Here is a 19,812-nt window from a genome sequence, read left to right as displayed (position 1 = left end):
ACACAAGGGAAGCTTGTATGTTGAGGGAACTGTTCTGTATCTTGACTGTGGTAATTATATGACGATATGCATTTGTCAAAAATCACTGAATTGTACAGCAAAAGGAATACATTTTGCTGTGTAAATTATACCTCACTAAATAATTCAGTAATTAACCATAATACTGTTCCAAAGAGAAAATAAGGTCTGCTTCATGATGAATACAAAGGCTCAAGTTGGAACAAAATTTAGTGGTTTGGTTTACAACAAAGTAGCTTGATGCAAGATTGAGGCAAGTAGGAAATGTGTATCTTGGAAGTATTTTAGCACTTCCAGACAACCATTTTCATTAAAAGAATAAGGAAAATAAAACTATTAGTGCTACATAAGAACATAAATACTGCATTAGATTTCAGTAGTGCCGACCATGTTTACAAAGCACTTTCAGTACATCCTTTCATGTAGTCCTCACTATAAACCTTTAAAACATGCAGATTAGAGAATTACTGGATGCAGAGGTTTAATACTTTGTTCAAAGTTGCAAAACTAATAAATAATCCTGAAGGACATCAGAAACTTCTCTTGGAAAGGTTATCAAGTATTTCAGATTTTGCAATTCATATAAACTCTTCATTACATAGAACTGCCTTTGACTAGAATGATCTCTTCACAGGTCTATGGGTCATTCAAGGGGAAGTACATGCCTTCTTTATTTTCATTTTCAGTATGCAGCACAATAGTTGCTAATAAATCTTTTTGGAACACCATCAATGACTCCATGCCAGGAAATTATTTTTTAGAAGTGAGTTTTTATTGCTGGTTGATACAACCAAGTTGATAGCAAGAGAGTAACAGTGTCTTTAGAATATGGGAGCTTAGCCCTGAATGCAATTCTGCCTGAAGGAATGGGAATCCTCTAGATCATATGACACTTCAGGGCCACTATTATCCCTCAGATTTCATAAATATTTAGAGGAAGGGCAGAAAGATACATGGGAAGAAAACTAAAATCAGGAATTTAGAAGCAACCAAAATCTGTAACAAAGAGACTGCCACATATTGGTGGTTTTCATGTCCACAAATCACTTAGCTTTATTAAAAATTCCTTAGTAAGACTTAATTATTTCATCCTGTCAAATGAAACTATTTGTCAAGGTTGAGAAACAACCAAATTATTTAGCTTCCCTCTCCCTTTGAACAGCCTGGAATCAACATCAGTCAAACCACTCACATGGTTTAATTCCCCAGATATTTTTCTTTCCCCTATTTTCTTACCTCATAGTCCTGTCCAACTATTGTTTTTCTCATTCAGTAAAAGCGTCTCTGACTAGATTAACAGTGCAGAGTGAAAAGGAAAGGTCGAGGTCCTTCCCTTGGTCTTCAAGTTATGAAAGCAGCACTGGGAACGTTTATGAATGTTACACATTAATCCACTGAAATGGTCATTTAGTTTCTTTTACAAACACAGGATTTCATCACATCTAATAATAAAGCAACAAGCCATTTTCTGTATATTATAAACCATCCACTCATAATTATGTCGTGAAATGCTTCTATAAGAATTCTCTGTGATGATGTAAGCCAGTATTGCAGTAAGTGGTTTTTTTGAAGCTCAGCACATACCTACATGGATCTATTTACATTGGGCTAATCATGTCGAAATAACATCTATTTAAGGGCAAAGTCAAAGTTTCTTCTGTAAACCTCTATAGATAGATAAATAATCTAGGGGGCTTTTTACTGTTATAAAATTAAGACTGCCTTTCGGTGCCTGCTCAAGTTTTTGGACATACTATCCATCTAATGGGCAAAATGTAATCCTAAATTGTTGATTAAAGACTCTGCCTGGAAACATACTGTCAAATGGATAGAGAGAAATTAAACCTGACAACAGTAATGCCTACTTTCCTAAATGAAAGCCCAGTTCAAGTTTCTACTCATCCATTTTTCAAAACTTGAAACAAGGCATTTTCCAACCACCCATCGATGAGATGCCAAATTTGCATTTTAGTTGAACTTGATGAAGTCAGTAGACTTTCAGCATCAGGCTCACTGAGAGCTCTTAGGAGAAGACATTTGCCCAATCTAAACAAAATAACAATTTTACAACATGCAAGAAAGGAACGAAGCATGGCCTGGCCGTACTGCACTCACACCGCACTGCTGGAAAGCTTTATAATCCAACGGATATCTGAATGTCCTGCCATCAGATCCACATAAAAAGACTTCCAAGTTAGTAACTGGATGGAGGGCAATGCATGAAAAGTTGGGAAGTAGGGTCAGGAAAAGGAGTTTCTTCATCCTGGCAAAGCCAAACCAATACCAAAACTAAATAAATACGTAAAATCAGATCATCTTCTTGTTTTGTTTGCTTGTTTGCCTTATCTTTAATTGTAAGTTTTCTACTTTTTGTCAAAAATAAAATTCAGGGGCGCCTGGGTGCCTCAGCCTCTTGAGCATCTCCCTTTGGCTCAAGTCATGATCTCAGGGTCCTGAATGGAGCCCCGCATCAGGCTCTCTGCTCAGCGGACAGCCTGCTTCTCCCTCTCCCACTGAATGCCACTTCCGCTGCTTGGGCTCTCTCTCATTCTGTCAAATAAAATTAAAAAAATCTTTTAAAAATAAAATAAAATAAAGTGGGGAAAATGTCTTAGGGTGCCTGGCTGGCTCAGTCAACAGAGCATTTACATGATTCTTGATCATGTGACTCTTGATCTCAGGGTAGTGAGTTCAAGGGCCATGTCTGGTGTGGACCTTATTTCAAATAAAAATTTATATAAAAAAGGGAAAATCTTATCTCCTGCTCAGTGATAAAAACAACACTACAATCCTAAGTACACATTTAAGGTTCAGAACAGGCTTCTGTGTCATACAACCTATGTGAGAATTACAGCTGTCAACTGCTAGCCCTGTCATGTTGGTCAACCCTTTAAAATTAAATTTAATGATATTAAAAGAGTGACTTGTTAAGTATGAGAAGTTAACATACATACGAAAATTAGCATTGTGTCCCATCTTACAATGGATCCTCCTCATAAAAGAGAGCTGGTATTATGTGAAAGATCTAATCCCTAAGGTGCCTACGGAGAAGGTGCTGGGAGGAAGCACAGTGCATAAAAGAAGGGGAGGGAAAGACACACTTGAAGTAACAGGTGCAGCAAAAAGTAAAGATCGGTTCATCGTCCTCATCTAATTATATCAAAATTTTACTCTTCTCACAAGGAAGTCATGGGTATAATTACTTTTATTAAAATAAAGCTAATACAAAATGTTCCCCTGCTGTTTGATAATAGGAAATGTGACTTAAAAATGTAGACTTTCTGGGATGCTACATTATAGTTGTTGGTCAAATCAACCTCCTTGGGAAAATATACTTTGCTCAAGAGTGCACAAAATAGTTCTATTTTGGAACTGCCTCCAGGGATACTTTATAAGGAAAAAAAATAACATACACACATATGCATGCTATGTTTGTGTGTGACCATGTTTATGTGTGACCACAGGCAAGAAAGAATATAGTCCCCTGGGTTGCTGTGGATGGATGATCGAGGACAAGGAGTAGGTATGAATCATGAGGGGTTATGAAGAATATGTAACATTTATGTTAGAGAATTATCTCAAGAAAAAGAATAAAACAGATACTATTCAAAGAAATGGTCAATTCTCTTCCAAAAACTAATGAAAACTCCCCATTTGCTCCATTCCAGCATTTGAGCAGAATTATACTCATGCCTTGCTTGTCAGACATAATATCTACCTGTTTTAATAAGGGCAATGCAGGACATCTGCTTGGCCTCCCCTTTACTAATCTCGTCTTAGATATATTTTATTATGATAAAATAGCACTCATGTCAAAAAGCCTAAGTATCATAGTAATAAATATATAATAAATACTTATATCTACAGTGAACCTTGACATATATATCATCTCATGATTTATGTGGGTTTTAAAAAAAAGTATTGGCTGACATCCAGTCATAGGAATGCATAAGATATTTATCACAAAGTGTATTACAAAGGGAGAAAGCAAGCAAGCAAGCAAGCAAGAAAGAGGGACAGAGAGGGGTGAAAAGGGAAGAAAGGAAGATATAGAAAGGACACGATAACCCAGAGAGGTAACTAACAAGTCTCAAGTCTTACTTCCTCAGAGAAAACAATTTTCTTCCTCATGTCCCCTGTCCTAGGACATCACACATTGTATTACTGTTTACTTAGATATTTCACTTCTTGGCTCCCCACCCTGTAAGCTCCATGAGGACAATGAATATTATTTTCTTAGTGCCTAAGATAGTGTCTGAATTTTTGAAGCAAAAATTCAATATGAGTTGCTAAATGGATAAATGCATAATAACTTAGTATTTCATTCAAATAAGTGCTGAATGAAGAACTTTCTTGAAATTTCTGCTTATGTGGATTTGGAATTATGAATATGAAAAACATAGGTACTAGAAAAATTCTAGTTAAAATAGAAATTATTTAGCTTTTTTTGATGCTGGGATAAAGAAACTTTTTTTTTTTGAAAAGGCTCACAAGTTATTATTGCAAGAATGTACCATCCATTAGCAACAAAAATTGCTTAATGCATTTCTCAATACTTTAAATGTCTCAAAAAAACAAAAGAACACATAGTGTAAGCTATGACTTTCTTATGCTAAACTTCTCAAAATACTTTCAGCGAAAATCGAATATTCAAACTGATGGAGCAGAGAGACAAATCACTCATGTTGAGATTTCCACTCACCTTTCTAGCTTGCCCCACTGTGTGGATAAAACAATACACATACTATACAATACACATTCTAGGGATATTTCTGCTAAGCTATTAAGTGCATATACTAATTGTATGAGACAAATAACTCTTAGGACACATAAATATCCCATGTAAATGTCATTAAAGTATCAAGCAATGGGTAGGTAAATTATTTAGCATGATTAATAATATTTACATTGTAGACTTATAATAAGCAGGAATGCTGCTTTCATAAATGCCTTCAAGTAATAGGAAGACAGGAGAAAGTTTTACAAATTTAATAACTCAGTTATTGTATAAACTCTGCTCTGAAAAGTACAGGTTTGCTTCTAAGGATTATTAACAATTCAATTATATCATTAAAAATTTCATGGGGATCCCTGGGTGGCTCAGCGCCTGCCTTCGGCCCAGAACGTGATCCTGGAGTCCTGGGATCAAGTCCCACATCAGACTCCCTGCATGGAGCCTGCTTCTCCCTTTGCCTGTATCTCTACCTCTCTCTCTTTCTCTGTGTCTCTCATGAATAAATAAATAAAATATTTAAAAAAAATTTCATACCAGGAAGGACAATCACATCTAATATGATGTATGCTTAGGGATAAATCTACTTCTCTTTTTCTTTGTTGCCACTGTATTTTTTTTCTTCTCTATATCTTAAAAAAAGAGCCATAACAAAAGTTGAGGGAGCAAAAGGAAAGGACATTTTCAAACATGTTATCTGCAAACCTATGTCTTTATGTGAGCATATATTTTCTGCTGTAAGCTGCTCAAGAACAGGGACCATTTTTTATGATGCCAACTATTTGGCTCCAGTGTGAAATGCTTCAATGCAGACTAATCCATTGCACCAGGAAAAAAATTACATAAAGTTTCTGTGGTTATTTCTCATTAATGGATATTCAAAATGGGTAGAGTGTACATAAATATATGATCATACAGAAACTCATTGGTTTTTGGCATCTAAGTTATGGCCCTCACAAAATGTGAAATAAATGTTTTCATCACATTATGGGGAATGGTGAGCAGTTGTAATTCATTTCTTGATGGTTCTATTGTGAATGATTCAAAATAGGAAAGAGATTCAATATTTTCTTTAATAAGATTCTCCTCTTTTCCCTTAGACAATTGAGGGCAGGTGAAATATTTTCAAAATCTGGAGAATACCCAATGTGCATATGTCATTTGATCAAACATATGGAATACATACTTGGAGAAAAGCCAACTAGAGACCTGCTTGAGTAATCTAAACACCCAAGCTGAGAGGGGTTAATATATAAAGATCAGCTTTGTACTTTGAAGTTTTCTGGACTTCATTTTGCCTAATTAAGACAAGATTTAATAATCAAACCACTGTACAAACATGTACCTGAAAGTATAGGTTTGTTTCTAATTTTGGGAAGAATTCTTAACAGATTCCAAGGAATCAGCAACACATGGGAGAAGGTCTCTGATAGGATTTGCTTTTCTCCTTGCTCAAATGCAAATGCCTGCTTTTCATCTTAGTTTCTTCCACACGACTAAGGTTAGCATCCGCCTGTCAAAATCTCAAGTGGAATACTAAAATATAAAGATTCTGTTATTAGCATACCACTGAGTCTGAAACACTGGCATCTCTAGGTCATAAAAAATATATTCTAAAATATTCTTAAAAGTATTCATAGGAATCTAATGAACCCAATCCCAGATCAAAATATTATGAGGCAACAGGGCACCTAAGTGGCTCAATCGGTTGAGCAACAGACTCTTGATTTAGACTCAGGTCATGATTCTGGGGTCATGAGATCGAGCCCCTCATTGGGCTGCACTCTGGGCATGAAACCTGCTTAAAATTCTCCTCCCTCTACCCCTCTTCCACTCATGCTCTCTGTTAAACAAACAAACAAACAAACAAACAAACAAACAAACAAACAAAAACAACCAGAAAAACTATTGTGAGGCAAAAGGTAGGATCCCCAATCTTTCCTTCTTCAAAAACTTTTCTCATTAATCACTGAACAATTTTTCAAGAATACCCAGTAGTTTGAAGTAGTGCTGAGAGACCACAAAACAAACAAACTGCACTCTACCATAATATAGCAAACATATGCAGAGCCACATTCAAGTCCATAAGTATCAAGCCACTCTACAGGAAGGAAGTTGGTCTTCTCCAGTGAGACTGCCTTGATATAAAAATAATTTGATAAATTTAGAGAAAACTGTAGCAATAAAATTGGCATCAATCTGACAATGTATAAAGAGTATGCAGTAGAGTGGAATATAGAGTTAAGTATAATGAGAGATGGCAGGAAAGGCAGTGCCACTGCCATCCATCCCCAGCACCCACTTCCCCAATCCCACACACATACACATCATCTTTGAAGGCAGCGAAAGGCTGGGCTGGAAGGATTTCTATTCAGTAGTATGGTCTTCAGCCCCTGCTCCCTTCATGTCTCTGCCCTATAAGTGGAGGCCAAAGAGAAGAGAAAAACTCTTGCCCTACCTACAATAAAGTGAGTACAAGAAAAAGAACCCCCTTTCTCCTATAGCAATTAGAAAGACAATCAGACCTTTGCCCATGAGGTTTTGCTTTGTTTATATCATGATACAATAAAGTTTTTAAATAGTAAGCCATTTTTTAGCTACCTATCAGTAAACAGAAAGTCATTTCTTAAAAATAATACCTCTGTGAGATGCCTTGTAGGTGATACAGTAACAAAGGAGAGTGGAAAGAATTATGATATTCAGGACCCTAACACTGTCAGGGAATGAGAAGACTCTGTTTTGTAAACCTACCATAGCAGAGGGCAGTGTCAAAGCTTTGTAAACAGGTCTTGCTTATGAATGTGTTGAAAACATTTTACCGGCTGAGCCTGTCTGATATTGTTATATTGTAATCACTGTTTCTTTGTGGTTGCCTCAGCAGGAGAGCGCCTAAGGATGTGGTGTGATACAGACATCAGCTTTCCATTTTGGCCACAATAAGGCTGCCAGAAAATTACCACACATTTCTGAGAAATTGCTTCAGACACTGTTTGGAATAAAGTGGGGGCATGCTAAAAAATAAATATAACATGGATATGTACAAGTTGCTGAGAAATAGTTTGTTGGCTCACCTCATCATATCGGCTTGTACCTGTGCAAACTTTTTGAGCTGTCAACCCCACCACATTCAATTCTGCCTTCAAGCCTTTTCTACCATACTGAAAAATGGGGCTCTGTATGTGCTGTATGTGCTCTCAATGTGCCCGTATGTACTTCTGTATTCAAATAGGCCCTCAATCATAAAACTTACCAATCTATAATCTCAATTTTGCTATAAACATCCTGTGAATGTAAGGATAGTGAAAATACTGATATTGTGATGCTGTCCTCGAGGGATAGGCTGGCAATCTCCTTTTGATACCACCATTCTCCTCTTGTGTGCCCAGATCAGGGAAGAGAACCCCAATTTCCCCACTGCTGGATATGACATCGTGACTTTGGATTGGGGGCTTACTTTATTCATGTGGATCTGCTGCTGGTATTGCTTCTGCTTCTCCAAGAATTGCTGGTGTTGCTGCTGAATGACCAGCTGAGCCAACGTGCTCTGAGGCAGAGGTGCAGACTGGGTTCGATTCAGGGGTCTGTGACGGGGTAGTTTGTGGGTACCTCTAATGCCAGGTGAGATTCTCTCCTTTGTTGCCAATGGAGACTGAGGATGTAAGGGAACTCCACCTGAAAAAAAATACACATGTACACACATACACACAATTTTGCTTAAGATGCAAAGCCACAGAGAACAGATATATGAGATAAATTTGAAGAAAACGAGCTTTTCTACTTGGCACACATCAGAAGAAGGCCAGGATGTATGAGGTGCAGGCAGATGTGTCAGAACACTAGACAGGTCTGCATCTGACCAGTGACTCACCAGTAGTCCACCCTGGTATGCATGAAGGCTAAATAAGGTGAGATGTTTTTCCCACCATGTGTCTAAAAGAATAAAAAGGAATAGTAGCCTTTCCCACAATACCAAGTGTCAGGGAGACCTTTGTATGACACTGTAAATCTTTACTAGGGTCTTAAACTAAAAAGACATTACACTGGATCACTGATAAATAAAGTCCTAAAATGATCTGCAAGTGATGCCATTATTAATTACCAGCCACAAGAAGCTTTTGCTGTCGCATTTGTTCTTTCAATAATAAATGCTGTAGGAGAGCTTGGTGGCTGCTGTTGGGCTTTCCCTCTAAAGCAACGTGGGGATGGCTTGAAGATGCTGGGATGCTGCCCCCATACTGCCCAGGAAGAGGAACGCCTTGTCTGAGCGTCTGGGTCTCACACTTCTGTTTCTCTTTAAGTGAATTTGAAGCCTGTGTCAAGAAATAATAAAGATGTTAATCCTCTTTCATCCATTAGGTCTGTACACTGTTAGGTGAGTTTTTTATTCCCTAATTCTCCCTTCCTCTATCCAAAAGAAAACCCCATCTTCTTGATGCCTGAGTAGGGAAAATATGTATAACAGCATGTCTTTTTTTTTCTCCCAGTTCTCTTTTTAATTGAAGTATTGTTGACATACAATATTAAACTGGTTTCGAGTGTACAACATAGTGATTCAACATTCATATACATTAGAGGTGCTCACCATAAGTATAACCACCATCTGTCATCATACAAACTTCCTACAATCTTATTGACTGTATTCCCTATGCTGTACTTTTCATCCCTATGACATACATTTTACAATGGGAAATTTGTACCGCTAAATCGCCTTCACCTATTTTGCCCAACAGCATGTCTTTTTAAACTAACTGAATTAACAAAGGAGAAATAGAAACAGAGTAGAAGAACTGGAGACGATTTAGTATTGAGCATCATTGTACTGAACTTAAAGAGTTTTTAACATTGAAAATAATGCTAATTTCAGGCTTAATAACTGGGAAGTTTATTTTTTAAATATTTTAGTGTACTGTTTAGGTAAAAAGGTATAAGGAAATGTAAAATTGATTCAAATTGCTAAAGTAATGACTATATCATAGTAATGAAGAAGCCAGAGATAAAACTAACTTTGGAGTTTTAAGCAGGAGCGATTCCTCTAATGTCTTCTAGTAAGTTCACAGAGCTGTAGATTTTCAATATTTAGGGACACCGGGGTGGCTCTGCAGTTGAGCATCTACCTTTGGCTCAGGGCATGATCCCGGAGGTCCAGGATTGAGTCCTATATTGGGCTCCCTGCATGGAGCCTGCTTCTTCCTCTGCCTATGTCTCTTCCTCTCTCTGTGTGTCTCTCATGAATAAATAAATAAAATCTTATAAAGAAATATTTTCAATATTTAATTTTTAAAATAAAATTCTTCAGCCTACTCAATGAAAGGTTGTATAAAATATGCAGGACTTTGATTTAAACATGTATTTTGTATTAATTCATAACAGATCCCCCAAATCTCTAAATATTGAAAATGACACTCCAGATACTTTTGTTTAATAAAATAAACTACAAGTGAAATAGATCAAATAAAAATGCTATTAAGAACTTGAAATGTATGATAACACAGTAATAAGGTAATAATAATTATATCATCAATAGTAATAATGAATTATCCTATTCAAAGAATTTAATGAATGGAGGTCATTTTGGTATTACAAAAGCAGAAGTCTAATACCTCAAAATTATGTGGCATGTTTCTTTTCAAAACTCATGTTTCATCTTTCAAAATTGCTGTGCACCAGGGAAGCAAAGCAATTTTCAGTGATGGAGAAATTGAAGGACAAAGAGGTAAATGGTTTGTCTTAGTCACATGGCAAGTCAATGCAATGTTTAATCTAGAAGTGATTCCTTCTCCTGGCCTCTTTTCCTTAAAATTTCCCACTATTCAGTGGGGAAATGGAATATTAAAGATCCCTTTGCCAAAGCAATGCTAAGCTTGAAAAATTAATTGTGATGGCCTCATCCACACCAAAATGGAAGCAAAGAAAAATGAAACTGCAATCCAAACCACATTGGTTTATTCATCCAATGGTACCAAATTGTATTACCATTGAAACATTAAATGGTCTGGCTTTAGTACTTGGTCCTTTGGGAAAAAATTCTCTCTGACCACATTAAAAGTGGGGTATGTTTGTGTTAGCTGGTAGGAATGACTTAAGAACATGCAAAAAAAGAGTGGAAATAAAATGCCTATTCATGTGTCATAAGGAGCTTTTGTGTCAGTATTTGCTTATCATCAGAAGAATAGAAAAAAAGGAATAGATGAAAAAACAATTTTTAATAAGTGGAGATGTGAAAATATCATCCACGAACATTTAATGTTCAGATTCATCCCTAATTCTTTTTTTTCCTTTTCACTAGACTCAACTGTTTACAAATACTTCATGTGGAATTCTCAGGGGGTAGCTGAAATCAGTATTATTAAGCCTTTTTTCTTCAATTCCAAATATAAAACACATCCAAATTAAGGCTTTCTCCTCTGGTGTAAGATTACTGTATCATGGGAGATAACACTCTACTCTCTTAAAAATACCAAATATAACCAGATTTCTCTTAGATTGATTTTATAATATGTATTGAACCCAATTACAAAATTTATCATTTAAAAATGTCCATATAGGTAGGTGTGCTTGTGCCCACCATTTATATTCTAAAAATAAATGAGGTAAAAAATGGTCAACTCTTTAAAATTTCCTGGTGTGGGCGTATCGTAAAAGATGTGAATTTGACAAGCTGAACTCCATGGAAGATGTGCTGCTAAAGTTTGACAAAATTGGTGCCAAGAGTTGAAATAAATTTCTCTTAAAACCTAATGCATAACATGACCTCTGCATAAGTACAATTTAATTTACTAACATTTCACAGATGAATTTTTCTCGTAAAGCTTACAAATCTTTGACAATGACTAAAGTTTATATTATTTGGGGGAATATGTATAAAATAATTATTGCTATCTTCTGCTTGTAGGACAAGTACCTCCCAGAGATCCTATTTCAGATGTCAGGACTTTTAAAGTAATTGATTCACTCTGAATCTCCTGGGGAAAATTTAATATTGCTCTTAGAGAGGTTTTCCAGATATGTATTTCTTAGTACCACAGAGTCAGTAACTTAAATTCCGAAAATAAAGTCATTCACAAAATAAATTCTATAAACATATGCTGCTGTGCTTTAGAAGCTACACCTCTCAACATTGGCCCAGGTTGAGTCCTAGGACTGCTACTCAATTCCTCTGTGATCTTGGGCTTTTAAATATTCCAAGTCTCAGCTGCTTCTTCTGTAAAACTGTGGTCTGTAATCTCTGTTTCATGGGAGAGCTGTGTGAAGGTACTAAAATAATATATCTGGAGAGTGCTTTCTTTTTTAAAAGCTATAAAACATTATATAAATGTTAGTTATTATTTTTATATATATTATATAATGTGAACCCGTATAATACTCTAATTTGAAATTAAACTGAATGTCTCTGTACAACTCAGAGCGAAGTGAGTGAATTCTAGGAGAAGTGAACTCTACCACATTTCCCTGAAGTCTAAATATACAAGAAATGAAAGAGAAGTTCCCCTAAGAAAATATCACTGGGCTGATATTTTAATGGGCTGCTGTGTAATGACTTACATTGAGCTGGGTTGGCACTGCTGGAAGTCCCAAGGTAATGTTGGGCAAAGAGGGAGAGGTATAAAGACTTAGCAGGTTCATGGAATCTTCATGAATTAGAATGCGTTGCTGTGACACCATTTGCTATGAAAAAAATAAAAAAGAAAGAAAAGGCAGTTTCAAAACATTATTATATCATAACATTTGCTGTAAAATGTTCACATTTCAGAAAATACATTTTACAGTATCAATAATTGGTCAAAATAGCCAAAAATATTAATTGTTTATGATTTCTGTATCCAAAAGCTGTATCTGAAAATTAAATTAAAATTTTGTTCATTAAACATAATCACAAAATCTGAAAAAAAGGGCTTCGTATGTTCATTTTTCAAAATTCTTTTTAATAATTCTACCTTTACCAACCATAATCAGTGTGTCTGTCATCAACTGGTAAAGCACAACAATTACATTGACTAATTCTTATGAGTATATTTTTGTATTACTGAGCGATGAATATGTATATAATACTGCTAAAATAATTATCTCTATATAGATTAAACATCGTTTTACTGATGGGAAAACTCAAAAGAAAATCTTAGATCAGATGTCACCATACAGGACTTCTATAATTGATAATATCTTTTTTAATATAAAATATATGAACTCTACATGATGTATATTTAGATCATTCATATTCAGAAACTAAGGTAAATGTTAAAATGTTACAAGTTCTTTGTTCCACAATAGCCTTCATTTACACTGAAAATACCTCGAATGTTTTGGCATCACAGTCCTTTTTACAACAAATACCTTTTTTTAATCCAATACTAAGTCATGTTTTCCCACATGTGGCCTAATATGGTTGCTTGAATTACATTTTCTGTTTAACTCTTGCTTCCCTCCCAGAACTCTTCTACAATAAGAGTTACAAAGGTCTTATTAGACTAAGGAACTCTGGCCTGATATGGTCCCCAAGGGAACAACATCCCTGAAAAAGAATACTCCATGTAACAGTATGACACAGTGACTGCTTTCTTCCCAAACAAAAAGCATATGGGACTCCAATAAGAGACCACCTCCAAGAGGGATATTGCACACACGGGCTTTGAGTAAAGTAAATATAATAACTTGTCAAGCATGTTTGGGGGAGCCGTAGATTTTCCCCTGGACGAACCTGGGATATCAATTAACTGGGGAAAATATCATGTGCTAATACAATGCAACCTCAGAATGTCACTGAAGAGTGATGCGCCACCAGAACACAGGATGTTATTCCAAAACATCACCTCAATCATACGTTTGTTTGGAGATGAGTCGTAGCCTTCACATAATACCAGCAGAAGGTTAAATGGAGATTTTTTTTTCACACTGCAACTTGGAATTCCAGGCTAACTCAGATTTTGTTTTTTCTCAAAAGAAGTCAGATATGTCTGTGTGAACACCAAGAGGCATACTGAAACTTTAACATTATACAGACTTTAGATGCAACCCTTTATAAAATCAAAGTTGTCTAAACTGCCATTGCACGAAGATTGCTCGGAATGATTTTTCCTTCTGATGAGACTGCATTATTTTAGAAGCTCTGAATAGCAGCTGCCTATTTGCTTTAGTTAAAAAGGCAAGCTTTTATTTTGCTTACACTAATAATTGCTTTTAACATTAATTTTTGGTTTGGAATACATGTTTGAATAAGAACAAAAAGAATGTATGAGGAAGTAAAAAATATTTTAACTAGATTATTAGCAGCAAGTTGTCATTTACAATAAAATGGTATTTCACTTACTTATCTGTTTTCATAGGAGAGAAATACATGTGGAAAAATAAGCATTTTAAATCATGTATAATATTCATTCCAGGTTGTATTAGCTTATCACAGCACTGAGACTTGACATGAACTGTGGGAATGGCACCAAAGATATACCACAGGCCTCGCTAAAGAGGTCATCTTTGTTTCCCAGGATGAACTTCTGCAATACCTTCCCACCTCATCTCAGAAAGCAAACCTATACTAAAGGAAGAAAAATATTTCTTCTTGGATGTAATAATGGCAGCAGCGGACTATCTGTGCATGTGGGCTTTGACTAAAATGAAGACATTTGGGAATATTCTTACGATAGGATTAAACTCCTTAAGTTTCATGTCAAAACTGAGTGGCTTCAAAAAAAAAACAAAAAAAACAAAACCATTTCCTATGACAGCATACTGATTTTCAGCACCTACTGTGTGCCAAGCCCTTTGCCAGGGACTTCTTCATAGACACACTCCAGCTTTCATTACTCTTCAGTTATGGATGAAGAAACTGAGTGATTTCCTCAATTCTGGTTCCCATTGGGATCAGCAATAGAACCTTTAAAATGACCCAAGCTATATGATTTGTTGTTAGGTACTGTTGTAGAAGCTACATACCCCACTCTGCAATTACTGAAGGATATGGGAACCATAAAAAAAGTATGGACATGGGGGAAGCTTTAGAAAAGAAGAGGTAGCAAAATTAGGTCCTGAGGCTTATGGAAAGGAATAAATGTATACAACTGGGAACCAGCTGACCTGGGCATGTGAAGGAAGTGAAAGCTCTGATGACTTTATAGACATGAGGGTCTTCAAGTCACAGAGACAATTCCTGAGGAAACAAGCAAAGTCCTGAGTCCCCCAGGTCCACTGAGAGTACATAGCTGGTTCTGCCCACACAGAATAAGTGGTATAGTATCATATCACAGGACTTCAGGGTCTTGGACATTATTTAGTTCATTTCCTTCAATTACAGATAAAGTAGTAGGCATAGAATTTCTATAGGATGACTAGAACCACAAATGACTTCACAGACTTGAAAAAATGTTTTCCTCAAATTATCTTCTTTAAGTACAACTTTCCTCAATATGGCTTTTTGATCAGCACAGTCTATCTGTTCCAGGTTAATGTTTTCTTAGCAAGAACCTGGATTTGTATTCCATCTACACTGCTACAAAAGTGTGGACACACTTGAAAACCAGCTGAACAGGTGGTGAGAGGTACCAATTCACTGAGATAATGAATGAATACATCCTGACCAGTATTCTTACAAGGCTGGAAGGTTACCCCACCTTAGCATCATGGTGAGATCACAAGCATTTTCAAGCAAAGCCAGGATTTCTTTCTCAGGAAGCAATTTTGAAACTGATCCAGCCCTTAAATCAAAGCTGTGCTAAAATGCCAACGTTTTACATCTTAGAACATGGGGAGGATGGTTTTAATCTAAAAATTTTTCAGAACCAGAAACTATTGCTGTAGTCAGATAAAATGGAAATTAATATTAAAAGTATACATGACTATCTTTTAACATTCATGAAACAATTAAGAAACAACAATTCAGTTAGAGTAACAGTGTGGGCATTGGAGAGTAGATATACAAAGACGTCCTCCACGACTCAAGTTCATATGCTAGTTTAAGTGCACAGAAAAGTAGAAAACAAATTATAACGATCTGTGATAATTCCTTTAATTAGGACAGGGTTAAATCACTTCAATGGCACAAAGCAGACTGTCAGTTTTGTACCAGGCTTTGATAAGTAACTAGCATTTCACCAGAAGGAGCTAGGATGTGGAGAAGAGGGATATGACTGAATCAGGTATTGGGTCAGTGGAGGTCTGCTCATATCTTAACAATGACCTTCAAATTGTTTTCTTACCATCATAGCAACTGGAAGACTATCTTATGGATAATATTTGCAATTCAGACGAATAAAATAGACTGAAAAACTATGTCTCTAGGGCTATTAATTTTGCCATTGAAATCAGAAAGCTATTCATTTCAAAGACTCAAAATCTCTTACAAAAAGAACACTGGCAAAAATTAGAAAAATACAAAATCTCAAATGTCATAGAAAGGTAAAAACCATCACATATTGCTGGTGGGACTGTAGACTGGTATAGCAGTTCTGGTGAATAATTCAGAATGATAAAACATTACACTATATACCATGATCCCCAAATTCTTCTGCTGGGAATTATATCTTCAAGAAATTCTCTCCTAAGCTCTCATCCATCATCATTTAGGGTGATGTCCATGAGTACATATTCAAGCAGTTTTTGGTGGTGAATGAGAACTGGCAGCCACTAGGGCATCCAAATGGAGAATGGGAGGGAGAATTAAGCACTGCCCACCATAGACTGCCATGGTGATTAAAAGCAAACTATCAGGTATCTACATCCATAGTGACATGACTAGATCTAAAAACACATGCTTAATGATAAAAATAAGAAGTGGAATGAGACTGACAATACCGTGTCATTTTTACCCACTAAAATTTGTGGACATAAAGCAGAAAATGCATTTGATGCACAAGCCAATGCACACAAAAATAGAGAATGACTGCCTGTGGGTGAAAGGGAAATGGGAGTAGGGGTAGGAGATACAGAAGAAGGAAGGGAAGAAGAAAGGAAGGGAAGGGAAGACTCTTCTCACTTGTTTTTTTTTTTTTTAAGATTTTATTTATTTATTCACAAGAGACACAGAGAGAGAGGCAGAGTCATCAGGGAGCCTGATGCGGGACTCATTCCCAGGACCCCCAGATGACTGCCTGAGCCAAAGGCAGATGCTCAACCACTGAGCCACCCAGGCCTCCTGACCCTTCTCACTCTTAAGACAAAGAAGTCAAGAGATGACCTTCAATAGAACACTAGTTATGTAAATAACCACCTATATTTTAAAAAGCTCATAGAAAAAGTGGATGTAGAATTTTAAATTTACTACATGTTCAAAATTACTGACAATATGCATGAGAATCCAGAAAGAATGTAAGTATCTACAGAGTTTTGGTGAGGAGCAGTCTGGACTGGTGAAAAGAAGTGTGGTCTCAGTGTCCTAACACTTGAGCTCTGCCAATCACTGGCATATGACTGGGCAGCTGCCCACTTTCCCTGGACACCAGCTCCTTCCATCTGGGACAGAAGCACCTCTGACTAGCCTGATCTGGAAGCGTCCGTCTGTGTGTACTAGAATGGTGTTCAGGAAGACATGCTTGTAAACTTAATCTGCTATAGTTGTAAAAGGTCCCAGATCCCCAAATTAGGCTATCTACAAAATAAAAGAGCCACATTAAAAATAAAAAAAACAACAAAGAACCCCAAACCAAAAAAAAAATATATTTCCTAGTCATTTAATACTTTTTTATGGTTTTCACAATAATTTTAAATAGTATTCATTTTCTCTTGTCCTTTCAGATAGCCAACAGAAAATGAAAATCTCCACGTGATGAAGACATTTTTTAGAAACTTAAATCCCTAAGTTTTTATTTTTGCTGGACATCCAAGAATATATATCACTATAAAATGATTTGGAGATAAGAAATTATCATTTGACAGGGCTTCCTTTGCATCTAAAGGCACCGCTGAAGGTCTCATTAAAGGTCTTGCTTTACAATATTGACTCATGTTATTCCTACTAAATAATTCTTTTGTCATGGCAACCTCTTTTCCCCAAAGATGGGGGGAAAGCATTTTATTTTCTGCCATCTAAAACCATAGCTCTACACCCACTCAGAAGGGAGCATAACATTTACAGCAAATGTCACAACAACCATTATGAAACAATAGGCAGATGAGTCATGTGAGATTGGGGCAACACAAGTGACATTTCAGATGATTTTAGAGTGCTTAACCTTATTATTAGAACTCTTTTTAAAAAATCGTTTGTATCTGCTGGAAAAAAAATTATTTAAAAAACAGCATAGCAGAGCCAGCCACTAATGTTCAAATAGAAATAAACCAGCTGCTTGGCTACTGTTAACATAGCTATCAAATAAATCTACGGCATCTAAAATAATGGTGTTGATATTCATGGAAACATTTGAACCCACAGGCCCACAGTATTAACAATAAAGTAACTAGATAGGTAAAGACATTTCTGACTGGAGCTGGAAATAGAAACTCCTGAGGTTTCAGCTCCCCAACCAAGTTTACAAATGAGTAAAACAAGTAGCTCCAACAATCCGAGTTCAGGACTGAGCATATGTAAGAAATAGAAGAAATGGAACAGAAGTGGTCAGAGCAGATGGAGACTCACTCTCACATGTGATTTGCTGGCTTGAAGACAAACATGCTAATGAGTTTTCCCTACTAGGAGTCAGTATTGATAACAACAACAAAAAATGAACTCGTTTCACACGTCGCAATTCACCACCCGCCTTCCCAACACTGATTCCTCACGGCAAAGCTGTTGGGAGTAGTAGGTATTACTTACTACCTATCACTAGATAAGGAATCTGAGGTCAGGGACAAGCTTAGCAACTTAACCAATGATGAGAAAGGAGCTGTTTTTGGAACCAGGTTTCTGTGGAGCCTTCTGAATAGAAGACCCATACATGTGAATTCACTTGTGCCGTTTCCTAAAACTTAGAGGAGTAAATTCTCCTCCTACATCCATCTTCACCCCCATCTAAATCATACAGGACATGTGAATTACAAGATAAAAATTTTCTTTTTGCCTAAGCCTCGAATCAGCCTGAGATACAGCCTTACTTTCCTATTTCCTAAGCAGTAAAAGGGAGTGGAATCCTATTCATTTACAAGGGCTCTGAAAGAATTAGGTGAAATGTTTTTCTACTGACAGGTCACAGAATAAAGCATTCATACAAATGTACACTGTTGAACTATTTTAAAGTGAAAACTCACCTGTGCTGCTTAACCAAATATTTTGTAAATGGTGAAGTATACAACTAGCTTGGCTTTTGAAAGTATAGTAGGTGATGTATATTTTTCATGCCTCAAACTATTTCTGTTGATAGGAAATTACACACTATTGTTAATCTTGGAAGATGTCTGTAAAAATCAAACTAAATCCAAAATGATTGTAAATCAAGAATTGGCTGAAAATATCTGTTTTCCTCTCTTTCTAGTTTAGGTGGAAGCATTTTGTGTTACAGAACTAGGATGTTAATTTGTTGAGAGTTTCTGTCTGAATTCCGCTGTCTCTTTAGCTCCACCATGAATTACATTACAGACCTCTGTAAATGCAGTGCAGCAGAAAACCACATGTTAGCCATCAGGGCTGAATTTTTTGTTTTGGGCCATGGAGAGGCTACCCATCAGTGCATAAAGGTCTGTCTACCTGGCCTTTTGGATCATAGTTCAGGCACACAATTAATTCATTATGGAGTAAGTCACTGTTCGCTTTTGAACTAGTCTTTCCAGCTTTGGAGGTGAATGTCCTGTCACTGACCTGAAGAAATACCTCTACTCTTTCAAACTCCATTAAATCACATTTCCTTCTGTTTTTTTTTTTTTTTTTTTTTTTTTTAACTGGTGGGGGTGGAAGGCAAAGTTTGTAGTAACAGAATGTTCAGTAAGTAGATGAAAAGGTAGAGCAACCTAAGCATATTTGTGATAGCGAAGGTTTTAGGAATAACAAATAGATTAAAGCAACATAAGCAAAATCCTTTTAATCTTCATTCTCTAATGTATTTTGCAATTTAAAGATAGGGTCACATCATCTGGGATACTCAATTTAACAGGTCATTAAAAGTTTGAAGTAAAGAAGTTTCCATTTATTTCCAATCTCACAAATA

At 36.3% G+C, this 19,812-nt stretch overlaps 1 protein-coding gene across 5 annotated transcripts in view; it reads right to left on the bottom strand.

The window, feature by feature from the left end:
* HDAC9 (histone deacetylase 9) overlaps window positions 1–19,812 on the bottom strand; it is a 927,702-nt gene that overhangs the window by 379,721 nt on the left and 528,169 nt on the right. For all 5 annotated transcript variants that reach the window (XR_005983513.1, XR_005983514.1, XM_041727864.1 and 2 more), the window contains 3 exons: window positions 12,293–12,415; window positions 8,850–9,060; window positions 8,205–8,422 (listed from right to left, as the gene is read on the bottom strand). Coding sequence is in view for 3 of the 5 variants with exons in the window: in XM_041727864.1 (XP_041583798.1) it covers window positions 8,205–8,422; window positions 8,850–9,060; window positions 12,293–12,415 (552 nt within the window). In the remaining 2 variants the exon portion in view is untranslated. The remainder of the gene's footprint in view (window positions 1–8,204; window positions 8,423–8,849; window positions 9,061–12,292; window positions 12,416–19,812) is intronic.

This window comes from Vulpes lagopus, chromosome 13, assembly GCF_018345385.1.
Source record: "Vulpes lagopus strain Blue_001 chromosome 13, ASM1834538v1, whole genome shotgun sequence".
Classification (NCBI taxonomy): Eukaryota; Metazoa; Chordata; class Mammalia; order Carnivora; family Canidae; genus Vulpes; species Vulpes lagopus.
This window is presented reverse-complemented; position numbering and strand designations above follow the sequence as displayed.